Source organism: Mytilus trossulus, chromosome 7 (assembly GCF_036588685.1).
Source record: "Mytilus trossulus isolate FHL-02 chromosome 7, PNRI_Mtr1.1.1.hap1, whole genome shotgun sequence".
Classification (NCBI taxonomy): Eukaryota; Metazoa; Mollusca; class Bivalvia; order Mytilida; family Mytilidae; genus Mytilus; species Mytilus trossulus.
In genome coordinates, this window is record NC_086379.1 from 56,359,711 (window position 1) to 56,378,864 (window position 19,154).

The 19,154-nt window shown below is 30.9% G+C and overlaps 2 protein-coding genes across 5 annotated transcripts in view; one reads left to right on the forward strand and one right to left on the reverse strand.

Annotated features, from left to right (window-relative positions):
* Window positions 1-19,154, reverse strand: part of LOC134725366 (long-chain-fatty-acid--CoA ligase 1-like) — a 37,942-nt gene that overhangs the window by 15,555 nt on the left and 3,233 nt on the right. The window contains exons 1-6 of one of the 4 annotated variants that reach the window (XM_063589124.1): window positions 12,767-12,900; window positions 12,067-12,222; window positions 3,969-4,083; window positions 2,920-2,987; window positions 1,244-1,345; window positions 552-651 (exon numbers count right to left, since the gene is read on the reverse strand). In XM_063589124.1, coding sequence (XP_063445194.1) covers window positions 552-651; window positions 1,244-1,345; window positions 2,920-2,987; window positions 3,969-4,083; window positions 12,067-12,222; window positions 12,767-12,769 — 544 coding nt within the window. In that variant the 5' untranslated portion in view covers window positions 12,770-12,900. Of the gene's footprint in view, window positions 1-551; window positions 652-1,243; window positions 1,346-2,919; window positions 2,988-3,968; window positions 4,084-7,403; window positions 7,785-9,316; window positions 9,554-12,066; window positions 12,223-12,766; window positions 12,901-19,154 lie in introns of those variants that run through there. The other 3 variants (XM_063589125.1, XM_063589127.1, XM_063589126.1) reach the window with 3 other exon arrangements.
* The window catches only part of LOC134725365 (neurogenic protein mastermind-like), a 44,236-nt gene continuing 40,405 nt past the window's right edge, over window positions 15,324-19,154 (forward strand). The window contains exon 1 of the mRNA XM_063589122.1: window positions 15,324-15,344. The gene's annotated coding sequence lies outside the window, so the exon portion shown is untranslated. The remainder of the gene's footprint in view (window positions 15,345-19,154) is intronic.

Genomic DNA, 19,154 nt, shown 5'->3' on the forward strand with positions numbered 1-19,154 from the left:
ATATGACTTAGCAGGGCATAGTTCCTGCTACCTCCTGCACTTAAAGCCATCAATGCAGTTATTTTCTTCTTATTATAAAGAATGATGAGTTTTAATAACAGACAGAGATGCTTTTTCAAGACAGTCATTTTATGTTTTATTCTAAGGTCAGGTTGTCTTTTCATTGATGATACTACTCAAGGTTCCTTTTAATGTGAACATAGGGTACATATATAACTCTACATTCTATTTAAAACAATTGTGTATTCAATGTTGAGCTAAGTTGTTGTCTTCTATTATTACTTATTATTTTGTCCTTTATGGAATTGGTATTTTGGTATAGCTTTGATAGTCACTATTAAATTTATTAATTTTTTTAATCCCTGAACAATTTATAGCTTGGCCTAATGTATAGACACTTGTGTAATGTTGAAGTCTGTAGGTGACATTAAATATCTTTTTTATTTTTGATGATGTAATTAAACCCTACATCTTCTTTTATTTATAAGCTTTTTTCTGTTCCCATTGCAAATGTAATTGTAAAAATATTGATGTACAAAATAAATACTAACCTTGATTGACGATATATGTACATGCTTCTGGTCCTAATGTGTCATATAATGGAACCAATGCCATAGAATATGTATAACATGCTTGTTCCACAATACCATACTGAAAATAAAACATTTAATCATAAAAACATGCTTGTTCCACAATACCATACTGAAAATAAAACAATTACACATTATCACATGCTTATTCCACAATACCATACTGAGATTTAAACATCTTGCTTGTATGTAATTTTGATGGTATCATGCAAACGTTAAAATAAAAGATCAATACATTCAAGTCAGTGAACCATGACCGAAGCTGCAGGACAAAATAATCTCCAATGAAATGAAAACTATCAATGCTAATACTACTAGACACGAAATATCACTCACACCACATCTTCCTATATCTGCTAATTATAAACTTAACATATCAACAATGTAAAAGTTTCAAAACATGTGCTAAATTATCTTCAATGAAATAAAATGCCCCATTGCTAATACAATGCATGCAAGTTTATACAGAGGAGACAAAAAGAACATATCAAGTCAAATGAGAAATACATGAATTCTATAAAATGAAACTTTTAGACTAATCAGAATAATTATATATAAATCATATCAAAACTGCATTTCAGATAGTAGTATATTCACATCATTTCTATCTTAGTGCTAATTTTTTTAACTACATATGAATATTTCAGATTTACCTCAACTCTGTTTTGTGAATATAAGCCTATTCTTGTAGAATTTTTAGCTGCCTGGTCATTTACTATTAATCCTGCACCAATACTTGCTGCCCTGTTTAAAACCTGAAATGAATTTCATTTGTTTACATTTAGTTGAAGTGTGTTTTTCTTTTATATACATTCAAGCAAGTGGTTTACCTATATACATCTAAGCAGGGGGATAAATTTATATACATTTGAGGTTTTTCTATTAACAAAGTTTCCAAGAAAAAACTAATAAGTATAAGTAAAACTTATCATTTAAAGGCAATAACTCCTAGAAGGAGTAAAGTGATGATTTTGTCCTGCTAATCAATTCAAGAAATAATTTTCTCTTAGTACCTATCTTAATTGTTTAAAATAATTTTTAAGAAAAAACAAATCATATTTCAACTTCATTTTTTAAACAAACAACTGTAATAAATGATAAACCTTTTATTATCTAGTGTCTCATATCGATTTAAATTAATATTCCAAAAATAAGAAACATGTTTCTTTATCCAGCACCTGTTAAGCCTTTAAATATACTTTTCACATTGTATGCAATAACATCCCAAGATTTCCACATTAAAGAAAAACGGACAATTTCAAATCTTTCACTACACTGATGTCATACAACAATAGTTGTTAATTATGCAGAATCAAAATGAAGTGACAACATGTTAAAAGCCGAAATATTCCTAACATCTTCTTCTCTATTTACATTAAAAGCCAATGTTATAAAAAGAATAGCAAATCGACTAATTCAAAAATAGAAAAATATTTTCATCAAAGTTGTTTGGTCACTTGTTAATTACTTTTCTATTTCTGAATTTCTTGATTACGGTAGTCTTTCTTTCATTCTACAACACCTTCCTAAGGTCACCTACACATTTTTGCTTTTACACATCAGATTTATCTGTTTGAAACGTCACACTGGTCAAAGATAATGATTCTTACTTAGAATTTTTTTCCATGAATTAAAGAATTCACAAACCAAAGAATGTTCTATGAATTATTTAAACTAAAGACTCCAAAGTCTGTATCCGTCATTTTGCAAAAATTAGCAATGACAAATGCACAATATTCATTTTTAACCTTTTTTCATATAAAATTTGTAGCAGCCAAGTGGAATGATGACAGAAGCCTAGCTATGGCTTCAGTTCAAATAGCCTATTAGTGAGAGTAAATATACTCATTAAACTAGTGCCGTAATTGACATATCAACTAGCATTACTTCATTGTTTTATCCTGTCTTTATTTTTCAATCCCTAACAAAAGAGTTTATCCTCACTCTAACATCATCAAAAGTTGTATAAATGTATAATATGGGAGCCATATTTCTGTATATACAAATGTAGGGGGGAAAATGGTTTTAAGCATTCTACGAATTTCAAAGCTTTAACTTATTGGTGGTAGCCTTGAAATAAGATAAATATTATCTTGGTTAATGCTATGCTACACAAAAGGTAAAAAAATAAAGTCGAGTTTCCCATAAACTTAGAATACCCTAAATTATTTCTTAAACAATACACATGTAGTTTATAACCGACTATTTTTGGATTATTCACTTATAAAAGTTAAAAGATATGGGTAAATAGTAGTTTTCTATGACATTTATTAGTTTATTAGCAGACATCAAACCTTGAAAAGTTTTATAAAACAATTTATATATTTACATCATTATATGATATCCATTTATATGGTTCTTTACTACTTGGCTTCCATCCATAGCAAGCACCGTTACCTGAAAAATATAAACTTCCTCTTACTTAATTATAAACAATAATGTAAATTATACATGTATACTAGTAGCATCATTACATTTACATACCACCTGTTCTGAATTCATTACACAGGTGTATTCCTTTTTAAAATTCTTAGATAAGGGAATTCCTTATATCTCATGGTATTCTTCTAATTGATTGATTATTGGTTGCTTTTAAAAGTTAAGGTCAAATATTTCATAAAAATGAGAATAGAAATGGGGAATGTGTCAAAGAGACAACAATCCGACCAAATAAAAAAACAAAAAAACAACAGCAAAAGGTCACCAACAGGTCTTCAATGTAGCGAGAAATTCCCGCACCCGGAGGCGTCCTTCAGCTGGCCCCTAAACAAATATATACTAGTTCAGTGATAATGAACGCCATACTAATTTCCAAATTGTACACAAGAAACTAAAATTAAAATAATACAAGACTAACAAAGGCCAGAGGCTCCTGACTTGGGACAGGCGCAAAAATGCGGCCATGCATACTCATGAAAAAGTTAACAACAAAAACAATAGGTAGGTCCTTTAATAAAGGCTCTCCTGGATGAAAGTAGTGGATATTTGAACTGCAACTGGAAAACTATCTTATATTGGATAGGGACAGAACTTTGCATTGCAACAGGCCACCTATGCACTCCTTAAAGATTTGTTGCAATGGTTCTTAAAGTGCATAGAGTGTGGCACTCTCTTTAAACAAGGCCTCTGCTGACCAGAAGTGGCTGCGAACTTGTACCTCCTGCATAGCCAAATCGACTGTACACATTGACAAGTGTTTCATTACCAGTCAGAAGAGGAATAATTTGAGATATCTATATTCCTTGGTAATTAATCTGATTTCCCCTTCAATGAAACTGTGATTTCATACCATATGAATATTTTGATGTTTGAGACCATGAAAATTTATAGCAATAGTGGATACAAATATATCTATCATCAGAGTTATAGTGTACCTACTTGATACTTGTGCTCCATTTCTGAAGGCTTCATAAAGAGTTTGGACATTTTCATCCAGATATTCTAGAAGTTTACCATCTTTACATAATTTTGATATTCTGGCTTTGTCTTTACCCTGTAATTAAAAAAAAAAGCACAACTATAATTTAGTGCAACATTTCTATAAATCAGTTCTGATAAGATTATACTTTATACTGGTAATTGTTATCATTTGGCAATGCAGTATTAGACATGGATAATTAACAGTTTCTGCAACCACCAAATCATAGATTGATATCTGGTAAAAGATACCCTTTCACTCATGTTAAGATAAAAGACATTTTATAATTACTGCTTTTTAAAGAATGTGCAAAGTATTTTGATTACATCACAAATACTTAACATTGTCCAATTGACCATAAAAAAGGCCAAGGTCAGATAAAACCAGCCAGACAGACTTGTAAACCTTAGAATCATTGCATGCATCAATACAGTTGAACTACTGCTTATAGTATCTAACATGTTTAAGAAACTGACTGAAAACACAAAAATATAGCATTGACCAATGAACCATTAAAATGAATTCAAGGTCAGGTGAATGTCCAACATCTAACCCTAACACTCATTCCAATCCTAACACATTATCAGTTGCTGAACCATAAGTATGTTGTCAAGGACAATGGACATATGACATATAGAAACTTTGTTCCATAAGGCATCAGCATATACTGAATGAAGTATTCCTTTTGAAATACATTTTTTTACATCATTGGAAGCGCTGATGTCACTGCTAGATAGTTAACACTGTGTCTAGCATTCGTAGGCAAGACAAAAACAGACCAAAATTGCACTGTTTCATTCCACATATTTTTTAACAGTGAAATGTCAATAAATGTCAATTCCATTTGCCATTGATTGCTTCATAACAAATACTTTTATTACTAAATGTAATTATAAAAGAATTGACAGTAAAATCTGATATTGACTTTAATCCTCCTGACCAAAGAAAATCTTCTTAACAGCAAGCCTCTTAAATGGTAAACAAATATTAACATAACATAATTGCAACTGCATGAGTTGATTGTCTCTTTAACATCACCCAATATCAAATTCCGAAAAAAATGTGGGATTTTCAACATCTGAAAATATAGCAATAATTTAACTTTTGCCAAGAGGTAAGAGGCATACAACACCACTTGTTTAAAGCAAAGTTTAATTCTTATTAAATTTTAAAGTAACTACTTTCTATAAGATAAGCCAAGTATTAGTCAACAAACAACGAAACAAACATGAGAATTTATACTAACTAAACATGCAAGTAAAAAACTCCATATCAATTATTGTTTTACATGTATTTCCTAGTGAAGAACAGCTCAATCAAAAAAATCTTACATAGATAAGGACAAAAGTATGGACTAAATATCATGGTCAGGTCAAAATAAGTGGCTAACAAGCAACATCTACATGAACTACACCTAACTGGGTGAAAAAGGGATAAGTTATGAATGTAATTCTAATTGTAAAGGCAGTAAGGAGGATTCATTAATATTCGTTTGATACCAATTTTAGTGGATTTCCTTGATACAGGTGAACCACGAATTCAAATGTTAAACTAATATCATATATCAATAGGCTTTGTATAGAGATTTGAAAAACCATGAAATCAAATATCCACAAATATACAAGTTTTCAGCAAACCACGAAAATTGATACCCACGAAAATAAATGAATCCACAGTAACTGACAAATCTATAAAATTCACTCCCAGTATGACAATTAACAGATATGAACAGTAAAATTGAGAATGGAAATGTATTAATTATTCAGTATTTCTATTTCAAACCAGTTAATCTTAAGATGACAGTAGGTTTTAGGTGTTACAGGTATAACATGTATAAGTAATGAATTGACTACTTTTTTTTCAGAACATAACATCTATAATAGTTAAATAGATTTATATGATTATATACCAGATGAACTTATGTTACATTAATTCTAGTATAGGTGTCTTCTTTCTATCTTTAATTCCCAAGTCAAAAGAATTTATTGATTCTCCATTTCTTTGTATCAGTATATAATAAACATATATTTTCACCATCATTCAGGAAAAAAATCTAATAAAATGTCCATGGTTACAAATTACTAGTAGCAGAAAAGTATTGTTATTATATGTTCAATTACTTTATTTTTTATTTTTCTGTAGCATTATGATACATAATCCATTTTTTACACATCATAGGATGATAATAGCACACCTGGAGTTAAGGTCCATACCATGTGATTGATGGCATCACTTTGAAACTGCTGTCAGTCAAACTTTAAAAAAATAAATTTAAAAGCAGAATCAAAACTTATCCTTAAGAGTGCAATAAAATCAACGGTACCAATTTTGTTGCACCAGATGCGCATTTCGACAAAACATGTCTCTTCAGTGATGCTCGTGGCCAAAATATTTGAAATCCAAAGCTTATATAAAAGATGAAGAGCTATAATCCTAAAGGTCCAAAAAGTATAGTCAAATTAGTGCAAGGAATCAGAGCTTTGCATGAGGGAGATACATTCCTTAATTTATAATAATTTCTAATGTTTTGTAACAGCAAATTTAAATAACACAAAAATTCAGAATTGCTTCTCAAAAGACCCTACTACCCAACATAGTCTTTATTTGAAATCTTTAAGACATCTAAGCGCTAAAAAAAATCTTTTATTTAGTGATAGGTTGCAAATGTACATGCCTGTAATTCAGTGGTTGTTGTTTGTTACTGTTGTTACTGTATATCACATTTTTTTTTATTGTTTTGTACGTAAGTTGGGCTTTTGATTTTTTTTTACATTCACCATTTGAGCCTTTTAAAGATGACTATGTGGTATGGGTTTTACTTACTGTTGATGGGCATACAGTAACCTAAAATTGTTAATTTCTGTGTCATTTGGTTTCTTGTGGAGAGTTGTCTCATTTGGCTTCTCATTTTTATATGAAATAGTCTATAACTATAAGATAACCACCCCACCTTTAAACACAGCACTTTGTGCAATTAATTCAAAAGGCCTATTAATTTTTGTTTCCAGCATGAGTCAATGAAGAATTTTTGGGCTCACAAGGGTGCAAACGACATTATAGTTGTTGCTTTTCTTGTTTAAAATAGATGATGTAAGAAAGAAGTATCTGTAAGTTTTCTAAGCAACAGATTGCTTTTCTTAATGATTGAAGCTTACATGTAAACAGAACAGGCTTTACAAACTTCTATTTAAAATATAAACAAGATTATAAACCATCAAGTAAAGTAACAATTGAAGTAAGAAAAGAAAATCAACAAATTCAACACAAATTTTTCTTTCTTTCTGTATTACTTACAAACAGAAGGCAAAGTGTACTAGACCACAAATATTTAAATTTTAAATAGTCAATAATTGATACTTTTAAATCAGAATCGATACCTATATAAAACAACTTACAAATACAATTTCCGACTGTGATTGGAATCGACTGTTAGGTTTAGTAATAACAACTGAAGCTGAATGTCCCATATCCAACAATTCATTCACAAACGATGTCAATTCTTAATTGATTGATTAGTTTTCCAGGTAAACAGAGAATGTTTATCTACTTCATAACCATAAATAAAAAACTTCCATTTATTGGTATACTATAAAGTTCCATTTTCCAGCCATTTATATTTTGCTTCCACAATTGACAATCATAGTAAGACTAAGATTTCATTTTTTTCTGCGACAGGTAGAAAACAACAATGACACAGGTAAATACAATGAAATATAAGACAGCAGCAATCCAATAACTATGTAACAATAGAGCAATGAAAGGAGTATCAATAATAGTACCAACACACTTCCAATCAATGTAAATGTTTATCACAACTTATACTTCAAGTAGGATGTATATCATGCCATTCTATTTTAGCCATTCAATAAGAGTTACGTATGTCTAACATCCCATGTGATAATTACAGCAGCAATATTGACACCAGTTCTATAAATAAACTCTAAAATTCCACTAATATCTTACATCTTTCTGTAAATAAAACATGAATCATCGCTAATGCTTCCACCTAGTATAATCACTATTATAAGAAAAACTGGGAAGATATAACTAATTCATGTAACTGCTCCAACATTTTTGCATAGTTAAAGCAAAGTCTATGTTTTGTGCAACAACCACCAAAATTATTGATATATGAACAGAACAGATGTAAGAAAATTCACAATGATGTGAAAAAGATTTTATGAATGTTTCATTTCCACAAATATTGTGGTATTCTGAAAGAGTTGCAGAATCAAGATGTCTTCCACTTTTATAGGTATGACAAGGCCATGTTTTGTCCAGGGAAATCCAAATCAGCAATTGAATCAAAAAGCAAATAAGATTAGAAACTAAAGATTCAGTGAAAGTTTCTCCTGTCTCCCGTCTACAGGGAGTTGAGGGTACAGAGTGTAACAGACAAGCAGACAAAAAATTAATGTAGGAATGAACAGAATTCATAATCCCTATAGGCTACTTCAACAAGAAATTGGTATAATATCAGGAAAAGTGGAATTTAACTATCCAATATTTACTACACTTATGTTTTATAGAAGCTAATATGAGTGAGCAAAAATTAATAATTAAATAATCTCCCATTTTGTCCATTCTTAAATAAACCCCAATAAATGCACACAAAAATTTCTGAGTTTACAGTTTACTTAACAGAATTTGACTGTCAGAATAACTGCTTTAAAAATATAGATTCTATTAGTATTAAACCATTAAAGAACAAATGTGTAAAGACATAATTTTATTCTCTTTCAACCCAAAGGGACATCCTAAGAGATTATACAAAATTCTAAGATAACTTTTTAACATGCAATATATAACAAGAAACCTAACTATAAGGTTAATCTATCAAATTGATGAATTGATTCATTGATAAAAAAAAGTGACTCCTGCTTTAAGAAAACCCCAGAATAAAGCAGGGCCTAGTTTGCAGATGTAGCAACAAGCGTCAAGAATTTACTCAGTGACAAAAAATGCACTAAAAAATCTTAAAAATGGATGATACATGTAAGTGATAGTTATAGCTAACACTTTAGGACCCTACGGCTAGATAAGGTAAAATGTATGTAAACATCTTACAATGTTATATCTTTATATTCTCAAGGTTTTTAAATTGAAATATAAAAGTCCTAACTACATTTAAAAAATAAAAATAACACTTTCTAAAATTCTGTGGATTAGAAGCACTTTTCTTGATTTATTTAAATAAGTTACTCTTAGACCCAAAAATTTGAAAGCCACGGCTGTATAAGTACTTGTAAATAATTTCAAAGTATATAAGAGATAAAAAATGAACAATAGTCAATACAAATCTACTTACAGGAGCAATCTCAGACTGGGAACTGAACTTATCCTGGGAAATTTCTAAAGATTCTGACTGTCCCATTACTATCAACTTAAGTTGACTAATAAGGTAGATATCCTGGTATGAAGTTTATGTGTAATATCAATCGTGTAATAAATCATGTGTGAATTGTGACCACTTATTTTCTTAACCCAGAAATACTGTTTTCAAGGTAAAGTAAACAACTCTTTTAAAAGTGACTACCAGTAGTAATTAAATGGTCAGTTTACCTGAGGACAAATTCACCACCAATACACATCAAGGTGATAACTAATCATACTTCACTATCTTTTCAATGGTAAAAGAAGCAAATAAACTTTAAACAGACCCCCCTTCTTGTAAGATACATGTATTCATAGATCCAAAAGATACCACCATCAAATGGTTGTAACTAATGCATTAAAGTAAAATAGTTTCTAAAAGGTATGCATACCAATAGCCATGCTAATTGTTTATATAGACAGCTTTCATTTCAAATGGTAAAGGATATTCATGACATGAATAAGGAAGTTGAATTAAATATTATAACCAGATACAGATTTTTTTGCATACTTAACCTTTTTTAATTGTTTTATTTAAACGTTTGATCCATTTTTTGCTCCACTGTTGATGTTTCACAGAGGCCAGGGTTCATAATCTGCTTAAAATGAAACTAAAGTATAGAATTTATCTGAGAAAACTACAGCATTTGAAAATTAGAAAAATTCTAAATACTTCTGACTTCTTGCTAACGTGCATATTATTTTGATTGATGAATGTTGGTTACTAAATCATATCAAGGCAATTACGAAAATAAATATAGTTGAGGGTTGTGAACCTGAACCTTTTTGATGTTTCAATGGTTCATAATATGAGGGTTTGGGCATTATTTTCCGAAGACTTACCCTTTCATGCAATGATATACATGGTAATGGGGTGGACATATCAATGTCAAAAGTCCAAATCAGATGTCACCTTCCATGGCATGTCTGGTCTTGTCTTGATGTTTTGCATCCATGTGCCAAAGACCAAAAGCCAGAGTCAACAGATAAGAAGTTATTCTTGACAGGAAAATAAAAAAAGTTGTTAAAGACTTCCAAGGATATAGGCCATGGTCACAGGAAGATAATGACAATATGCAAGACACCCTCTTATGATTATACACCTGTAAGCTTAATACATAACAGAAGTAAAGTAACAAAAAAACTGAACTACAAGGAATATTCAAAACAGAAAGTCCAGTCAAATACTACCCTCCTTTAAGAGTAGAATAGTCCAACAAATAAACATATATCTATCAGCCTGTAAGACTAGAATACACTGAAAGGAGTGTAGTATACCTAACCTAATAATGACCTCATGGTTCAGGTAACAAGCAAACTAACCAAAGATATTACCTTTACACACTCAATGCATTTTGCTGTAATGTGTTTGTGCTTTTGATTTTTTCCATTTGTTCAGGGACTTCCCATTTTGATTCTCCTTGGAAATTGGTATTTTTGTCATATTACTTTTGCATGCATTAAAAAATATTGAGATTAGTAAACTACTGGTACATGCTAAAAATTATGGTGCAAAAAGGATTTACTAAAAAGAAATTAAGCTATATGATATGAAAACTATACTAAGAGAGATAACTCTTGGTATATTTACACGATGCAGTTTTATCATTGCAATGGCATATATATATATAGATTCTACCACTGCATCAAGTTTAATACGATATTTATCCACTCCAGACAGTTAAATTTTCAAATTTTAAAAGTGAGGCTTGCCCGAGTGTTTTAAATATTTAAAATTTAACTGTCGAGAGTGGATAAATATCATATTACACGAGATTTGGTGATGGAATCTGTTTCTCTTATGATTTTCTAACATTATGCAGGCAAACTTATTCCTTCTTTTCGAATGATCTGCAAAAAAGAGGTGTTCTTTCTATGTGACGTCATCAAGCATGGTTGCCTTTTTTGTGCCGTCGCAATAGGAAATTTAGAGGAAAGCAAGAAAATTCGACATCATAATCGGATTTTAACCAATGAAGTACTGAGATCAAATGAACCACACGTTGATTTAATTTTTTTATACAATGGGAGCAGAAAGGGATAAATTGACGAAGAATTAGAGAAATATATATATATCATTGAGTACTAATATAAGAGTTTACTGAGACTAATGCCTAGGGTTAACAGATAAATCTGTGTGTAAAGATCATCCTCTAGTCTAAACTAGGAAAAACTGACGTTATCAGAGGTGACATTTGGAATGAGATTCAAAATCCATAGGCATTACTACAATTTGACTTGAAGAGGGTGGCATTTGTTTAAACATATTTATTTATAGTGGATTGGGAAACAAGTTATTGCAACTTAAATACATCCCTTTCCACTTAGCAGGGTTGCATGCACGAGAAGACAGGATTAAACTTAAAAGAGGTGATTCCACAGAAATCATGCTCGAGTTTCTGAACTTCTGAGCATGTGCAAAAGTGTAGAAGACACAGATCGATAATGCTCTCCGAAGTTTGAATCTTTGGAAATTGGCATTCTCAGTGAAACAAAGATTGTTTTAAAGACAAATTTAGGAGGTACAAAACACAATAGTATAGTCATATCACAAATATTTCCAACTTTGTATGATTTCAGAGGAGTTGCAGCTCGAAGAGAGCTGTCTCTTCCTTTAGCTGTAATGTTATGAAGTAACTCTGACATTTGGTAGCCACTTGATATTCAGAATAATTTTATTCGTACCTTGATTATTATGGTTTGGTTGTTCAGGTCTACAGCTGACGGAACAGGATTTGGACTCTGTGTCAGATATAAATATGTGGCTGTGGAAACAGCACTCAGAGTTATGGCCCCTGCTCCAGCTAATTTCAGATAGTCCATGTCCCGTCCAGTTATCTTCTGAAATAAGAAGACAAATGTCAAGGTTATATCCTTGTTCAAGTTATATAGATGTAAAGTTGTACCTTTTACTACATGTACATCATGTCATGTCTAAAGGAACTCGTCAAACTATAAACTGACTATATTCCAATAATCTTGGATTATTTATGTAAATATTTATGTAAAGTAATTAAAAACTTTAAAACGTTTAACAGATTTAAAGTATATATTATTTATAAATTGATTACCTGGTAAATAAATACTCATCTACGTGTACATGTATATACATTTGTATAAATCTTATTACCATAGATTCTTCTCCCTGTTAAGTTTAAATCTTATAATCCTAAATTTGTGGTATATACATGTACATACCTTTAAAGTTTAATAGATATGTATTTATACAGTCAATGTTTAAATGGACATCAGAAGAAATAACACATCAGCTGATTTTTACAATTATTCATAATTGAGTTTTAACCAATAAAAATCTCTGAATATATAAAAAACAGAATTATCAAAAGACTTAAAAAAAATTCCTATATGGTGAAACTATACAAACCATTGCCAAATTTCTTTAGAAAATTATTAACATCCCTATGTTGTAACATATATGATCAAAATGTTACTATCAAAAGTACGATGGAGCTTTATAAAGGTCACATGTACATGCAAGGCCAATGATACTCAAGGTTACTAATACTACAATCATACCATTTTATGACCTTGATCTTGAACTTAAAATGATTCATGTTTTCTTTCACTTCACACTATACAAAGTAAAGATAACTAAGACAAACAGCCACCTGTACAACGTGAGACTCTTCCATATATACATGTACTACACGTAACCTTATAACCTCACGGTATACAACAAGTAACCAGTCTAAAGACATTTATCAAACTGTTGAAACAAGTTAGATAAATAAAAAACTAAAATTAAATAACCTAGTGATAACAGAGAACTCAGTCCAAAGTTAACATTCATATTTGTTTGCATTTATTCTACAGTAAAAGGTGTTATACCACCAAATCATAGTACATCACATCCCGTTACAGAAAAAGGGATGAAAAAAACTCATTTCCCTGAATTTGACAGTAGAAGGAAATTAATATGTACATTTCATAACATATATCTTGGGCATTTCAAAACATTATTTTTTTTATTTGAAATTTCTATAAAATATTTTGGAAAGTTGAGGTTACATGTAGAAGTGGTTACTAAAGCTTGTAAACAGGAAAGAAAGGGGTGGAACTTTGATTGGTTAGCTACCAGTGCAATGAAATGTTATGTATAATTTTGTCTGTAGTGCTGGGCAGGATAATACATTACCCATGCCCAGTATTTGTTTATTTGAGACAAAAAAAAGTCTGCACAATTTTAAAAGGGCAAATTTAACAAAGACATAAAGGGGAAAACCAACGTAGGTATAACACCTAAAAAAAGAATTTATAGCGGGCAAATCCCTTCTATCATAAATGTCTTATCCACCAGAACTGAATTTAATAACTGTATCAAGAAAACAAATTCTGGTTAATCTTTTTGTAAATTTTTGTATCAAAATGCAAATAGAAATAAAAAAAATCAGAAGCACTTCCAAACTATTTCAGCCCCTTTACATGGCATTCTACGCTTTACGAAATTAGCTGGTTGGTGCAATGGTGGATCTTATAGGGAAAAAAAAGGACAGACAAATATACAGAGATTCTGATTCCTCATGAACTTTTATCACAGAACAAGTATATCTGGCATTGTCACCTACCATCGAAATGGGGTCAAAATCAACTAGTCTTTCATCCCCAATAATATCACCTGACCTAATTAATAATCTAATTAATATAGGTGTATGAATGGACTTTGTTAATGAACTGTTTTATCTACCATCAGAAATAGGTTATCATTGAATTACAACTTATATAAATAACAATTATATGGACTTTCACACAAAAAGAGAGATAGAAACAGTAAACAGCATGCTATCCCTTTATAAGGAGACTTTCAAAAGTTTGTGTGAAAATTGTTAACAATAATTGTCTAGTAATAATAAGCTACAAAATCTCTGTAAATAACTATACAGAAATATAATAGTAAAACCTTCCATTCTTTTAAAAAAAAATCAAAAGTTTCTCTTACATAAAGAGTGTTATATTGTTATATAAATGGTTTTCATTCAATGTATGTTCCTCTAATATCTTAATTTTTGGGTCCGTTAAAAAAAGTCACCAAAATCACAAAATCATTAGTTTAAAAGCATATAATTTGTCCTAATTTATATCAGATCACTGATAAGATTCAATAGTCTATTATAAGTTACTCACCATAAGTGAGGAGTAATACTAAGAAAATGTTAAAAAAAAAATATATTGTGAAAGTACCTGTTTATATAAATTTCATACATGGCACATGCATTGTTGAAGAAAAAAAACAAAGATCAGATACCTATTATTTGATATAATTAGCAAAGAGAAGGTGTCTGTTACAGCCAAAAACAAATGAATATGACAATAGACAATATTTTATTTGCACAAACACATTTACATTAAATGGTTATGGCATACAAAATTAAGACAATAAACTTACAATAGTTAAATTGATTACAATTATATTAGAGTGACAGTGGTATTCACAGCAAAGAAGAAAAAAGGCTATAAATATCAACAGTTAACACATTATTAATGTTCATGAACAATTGAAAAAAGAACACAAACAAAAATTAGGTTGGCATTGCATATTAAAAGAAATACAAGTTATACAGATGTTCTTAATAAAAGACAATCATTAATATGTGTGACTGATTACAGTAGACGATCACATTTGTTAGAATCTGGGATAGTTTGACTTTAAGACACTAGAGATGTTATCATGTCATAAACCAGACGATAAATCTTGAAAATTGGCCTTAAACGGCCTTCTGGTTGTTTATTGGTAAGTACTATATTGAAAGGTTTTATCTAACCTAATTACCGGTAATAGATACCCCTAATTCTATACCTACAAATCAATAACACAGGTACAATGTACTTATAGATAGGATAGACAGGAAGTTAGCATGCATGTGAACTTTGGAACCAGACAAGTGAACCATGAAGCCGACCACAAATACACCACAGCAAAAAGCTAAAAACATTTATACTTAAAGGTAAATAAGTATAACTTTTCAATACAATTTCCCCTTTATACTGGTCAAGGATCAATTGGACAGTAAATTATTTTATGCATTTCTGACCGGTTGTGTAAATAAATCATACTCAAAAGAGTCAAACAAATAGCCAGAATCCACCCTTAAGCTCTACTTCCTTTACTTATCCTATTAACAAATAGCCAGAATCCACCCTTAAGCTCTACTTCCTTTACTTATCCTATTGATTCTGGCTATTTGTTTGACTCTTTTGGCATGAGTACTCTACTTGCCAGTATTGAGTAAGCAGAATTTCTATTATTCATCAATGAAACCAATAGCTCATAATTTATAACAGTCAGATCAAGTTTAGCCTTGACAGGTCTTCAGCAACGAGACCAATGCCTCATAATCTATAACCATGATATCATGGACATCTTCAAATGAACATCTTAATTAAGGGCAAACATTACAGTTACAGGGGAGGTAATGACGTTGCTAACGTAAAATGTTATTTTCGCGACGTCAAACTGTGACATATATATTGGGAAAAGATGCATTTTTCGACTGATTTTTATCATTCGAACTGATTTAATTTGAAAACTAGTTCATGGACCCCTATTTTCCAAAACGGCAATTTGTTTCATTTTGCAGGGAGATTGTGTGACCCAAATTTTATAAAACTGTAAATAGAGGATTTTTTTTTATTTTGATAAACATGCAGTAAACTAGAGGCTCTAAAGAGCCTGTGTCGCTCACCTTGGTCTATGTGCATATTAAACAAAGGACACAAATGGATTCATGACAAAATTGTATTTTGGTGATGGTGATGTGTTTGAAGTTCTTACTTTACTGAACGATTTTGCTTCTTACAATTATATCTATCATGAACTTTGCCCATAAGTAACAGAGAACTATATTTGGTAAAAATTTACATATAAATTTACCAAATTAATGAAAATTGTTAAAAATTGACTATAAAGGGCAATAACTCCTTAAGGGGTCAATTGACCATTTAGGTCATGTTGACTTATTTGTAGATCTTACTTTGCTGAACATTATTGCTGTTTACAGTTTATCGCTATCTATAATAGTATTCAAGATAACCAAAAACGGCAAAATTTCTTTAAAAATTACCAATTGGAGGGCAGCAACCCAACAACCGGTTGTCCAATTCATCTGAAAAATTCAGGGCAGATAGATATTGACTTGATTAACAATTTAACTTCTTGTCAGATTTGCTCTAGATGCTTTGGTTTCATAGTTATAAGCAAAAAACTGCATTTTACCCCTATGTTCTATTTTTAGCCGTGGCGGCCATCTTGGTTGAATGGCCAGGTCATCGGACACATTTTTCAAACTAGATACCCCAAAGATGATTGTGGCCTAGTAGTTTCAGTGGAGATTTTGTAAAAGATTACTTAGATTTATGAAAAATGGTTAAAGATTGACTATAAAGGGCAATAACTCCTAAAGGGGTCAACTGACCATTTTGGTCATGTTGACTTATTTGTAGATCTTACTTTGCTGAACTTTATTGCTGTTTATAGTTTATCTCTATCTATAATAATATTCAAGATAATAACCAAAAACAGCAAAATTTCCTCAAAATTACCAATTCAGGGGCAGCAACCCAACAACCGATTGACCGATTCATCTGAAAATTTTAGGGCAGATAGATCTTGACCTGATAAACATTTTTATCCCATGTCAGATTTCCTCAAAATGCTTTGGTTTTTGAGTTATAAGCCAAAAACTGCATTTTACCCCTTTGTTCTATTTTTAGCCGTGGCCGCCATCTTGGTTGGTTGACCAGGTCACGCCACACATTTTTTAAACTAAATACCCCAAAGATGATTGTGGCCAAGTTTGGATTAATTTGGCCAAGTAGTTTCAGAGGAGAAGATTTTTGTAAAAGATTACTTTAATTAACGAAAAATGGTTAAAAATTGACTATAAAGGGCAATAACTCCTAAACGGGTCAACTGACCATTTTGGTCATGTTGACTTATTTGTAGATCTTACTTTGCTGAACATTATTGCTGTTTACAGTTTATCTCTAACTATAATAATATTCAAGATAATAACCAAAAACAGCAAAATTTCTTCAAAATTACCAATTCAGGGGCAGCAACCCAACAACCCATTGACCGATTCATCTGAAAATTTCAGGGCAGATAGATCTTGACCTGATAAACATTTTTACCCCATGTCAGATTTGCTCTAAATCCTTTGGTTTTTGAGTTATAAGCCAAAAACTGCATTTTACCCTTATGTTCTATTTTTAGCCGTGGCGGCCATCTTGGTTTGTTGACCGGGTCACGCCACACATTTTTTAAACTAGATACCCCAATGATGATTGTGGCCAAGTTTGGTTTGATTTGGCCCAGTAGTTTCAGAGGAGAAGATTTTTGTAAAAGTTAACGACGACGGACGACGACGGACGCCAAGTGATGAGAAAAGCTCACCTGGCCCGAAGGGCCAGGTGAGCTAAAAATGACGTTTTTTCCTCAATTCATGAATATTTGATAAATATGTGTTATTTCTGAATAAAAAAATGCATATTTTCTAGGATACTTATAAAATACAGAAATTATCGATTATTTAACAAAAAACAATTTGTGTTTATCTTTTATAACAAAAAAGTTATGTCTTTCTTTCGAAAAAGAAATTATGGCCACAAATCTGAATTTTGAGCAAATCTTCAAAATTTCGACCTCATTTTACTCAAAAAGTAGCACATGAAGGTATATTTTTCATTACATATTTGAATTAATCAGGTAAAAAATAGCCTATATGCAAATTTTCATGAACTTGTAAATACAGGATCAAAACTGTATCGTATGCCCTTAAAGAAAATAATTATCTGATCTGCACAAATCATTGCAATGCACAACTGCCTGGACATGCCGGATGGACAGACAGAAAGAAAGACAGACAGACTTTGTTGGTATGGGACTAATAAGTACTTTGATTATTAAATTTGTGCTTGAAACACCAAATCCAGTATTTTAATTGGTCATATTTTTGTTTTAAAGATATACAAATGTATATGTATACATGTATATAAATTAAATGTAACTGTGGATGAAAAGCTAAAATCAACACAATATGACATAATAACAATTATTAATATTTTACAATAAGAAAGAGACACGGGAAATAGTTATGCATCCTAAAAGAAATTAAGCGTTCAATGTATTTGGAATATTATTACAATATTTCTTAAACATACATTCTATAACAGTTGTGATAGAAATATTGGACCAATTGATATCCCAGTCATGCCAGTTGTGGGATAGAAAAACTAGAAATGAAGAACATATGAAGAAGAAATAAAATTTGCCTTATAATAATAATAATAAATTCTTTATTTCATGGTTTGTCTTTAATTACAAGCTTAGAAGTATGTGTACTACAATTATTAGTAACAGCAATCAGGGATATTGCCAAACAAACTGTTTGAAAAATGTACATCATCTTTTAAATCAGGATATGTTTTATGATATATCAGGCTGACAGTTAGAAATTAATGTAGAGCCTGAATATGACTTTAATTGATTCAATGAGATTATCAAAAGCTGATCCAGAATAATGGCAGACCATTGTTTCCTTAGACTTGCTATATTTTCCCATCTTCATCATGTTCATTTCTTTCATACTAATTTACATGCTTACTGAAAACTGTCAAAATACTGATAGTCAGGCCTGAAATAAAATGTTGTTTGTTTCCCCAATCCCGACCAACCCTGCAAAAACAGTGCTACTCATAAAATTTTATTTTCAAAACTAAGTCAAATATTATTTTATTCATTTCCAATTTCCTGGCTT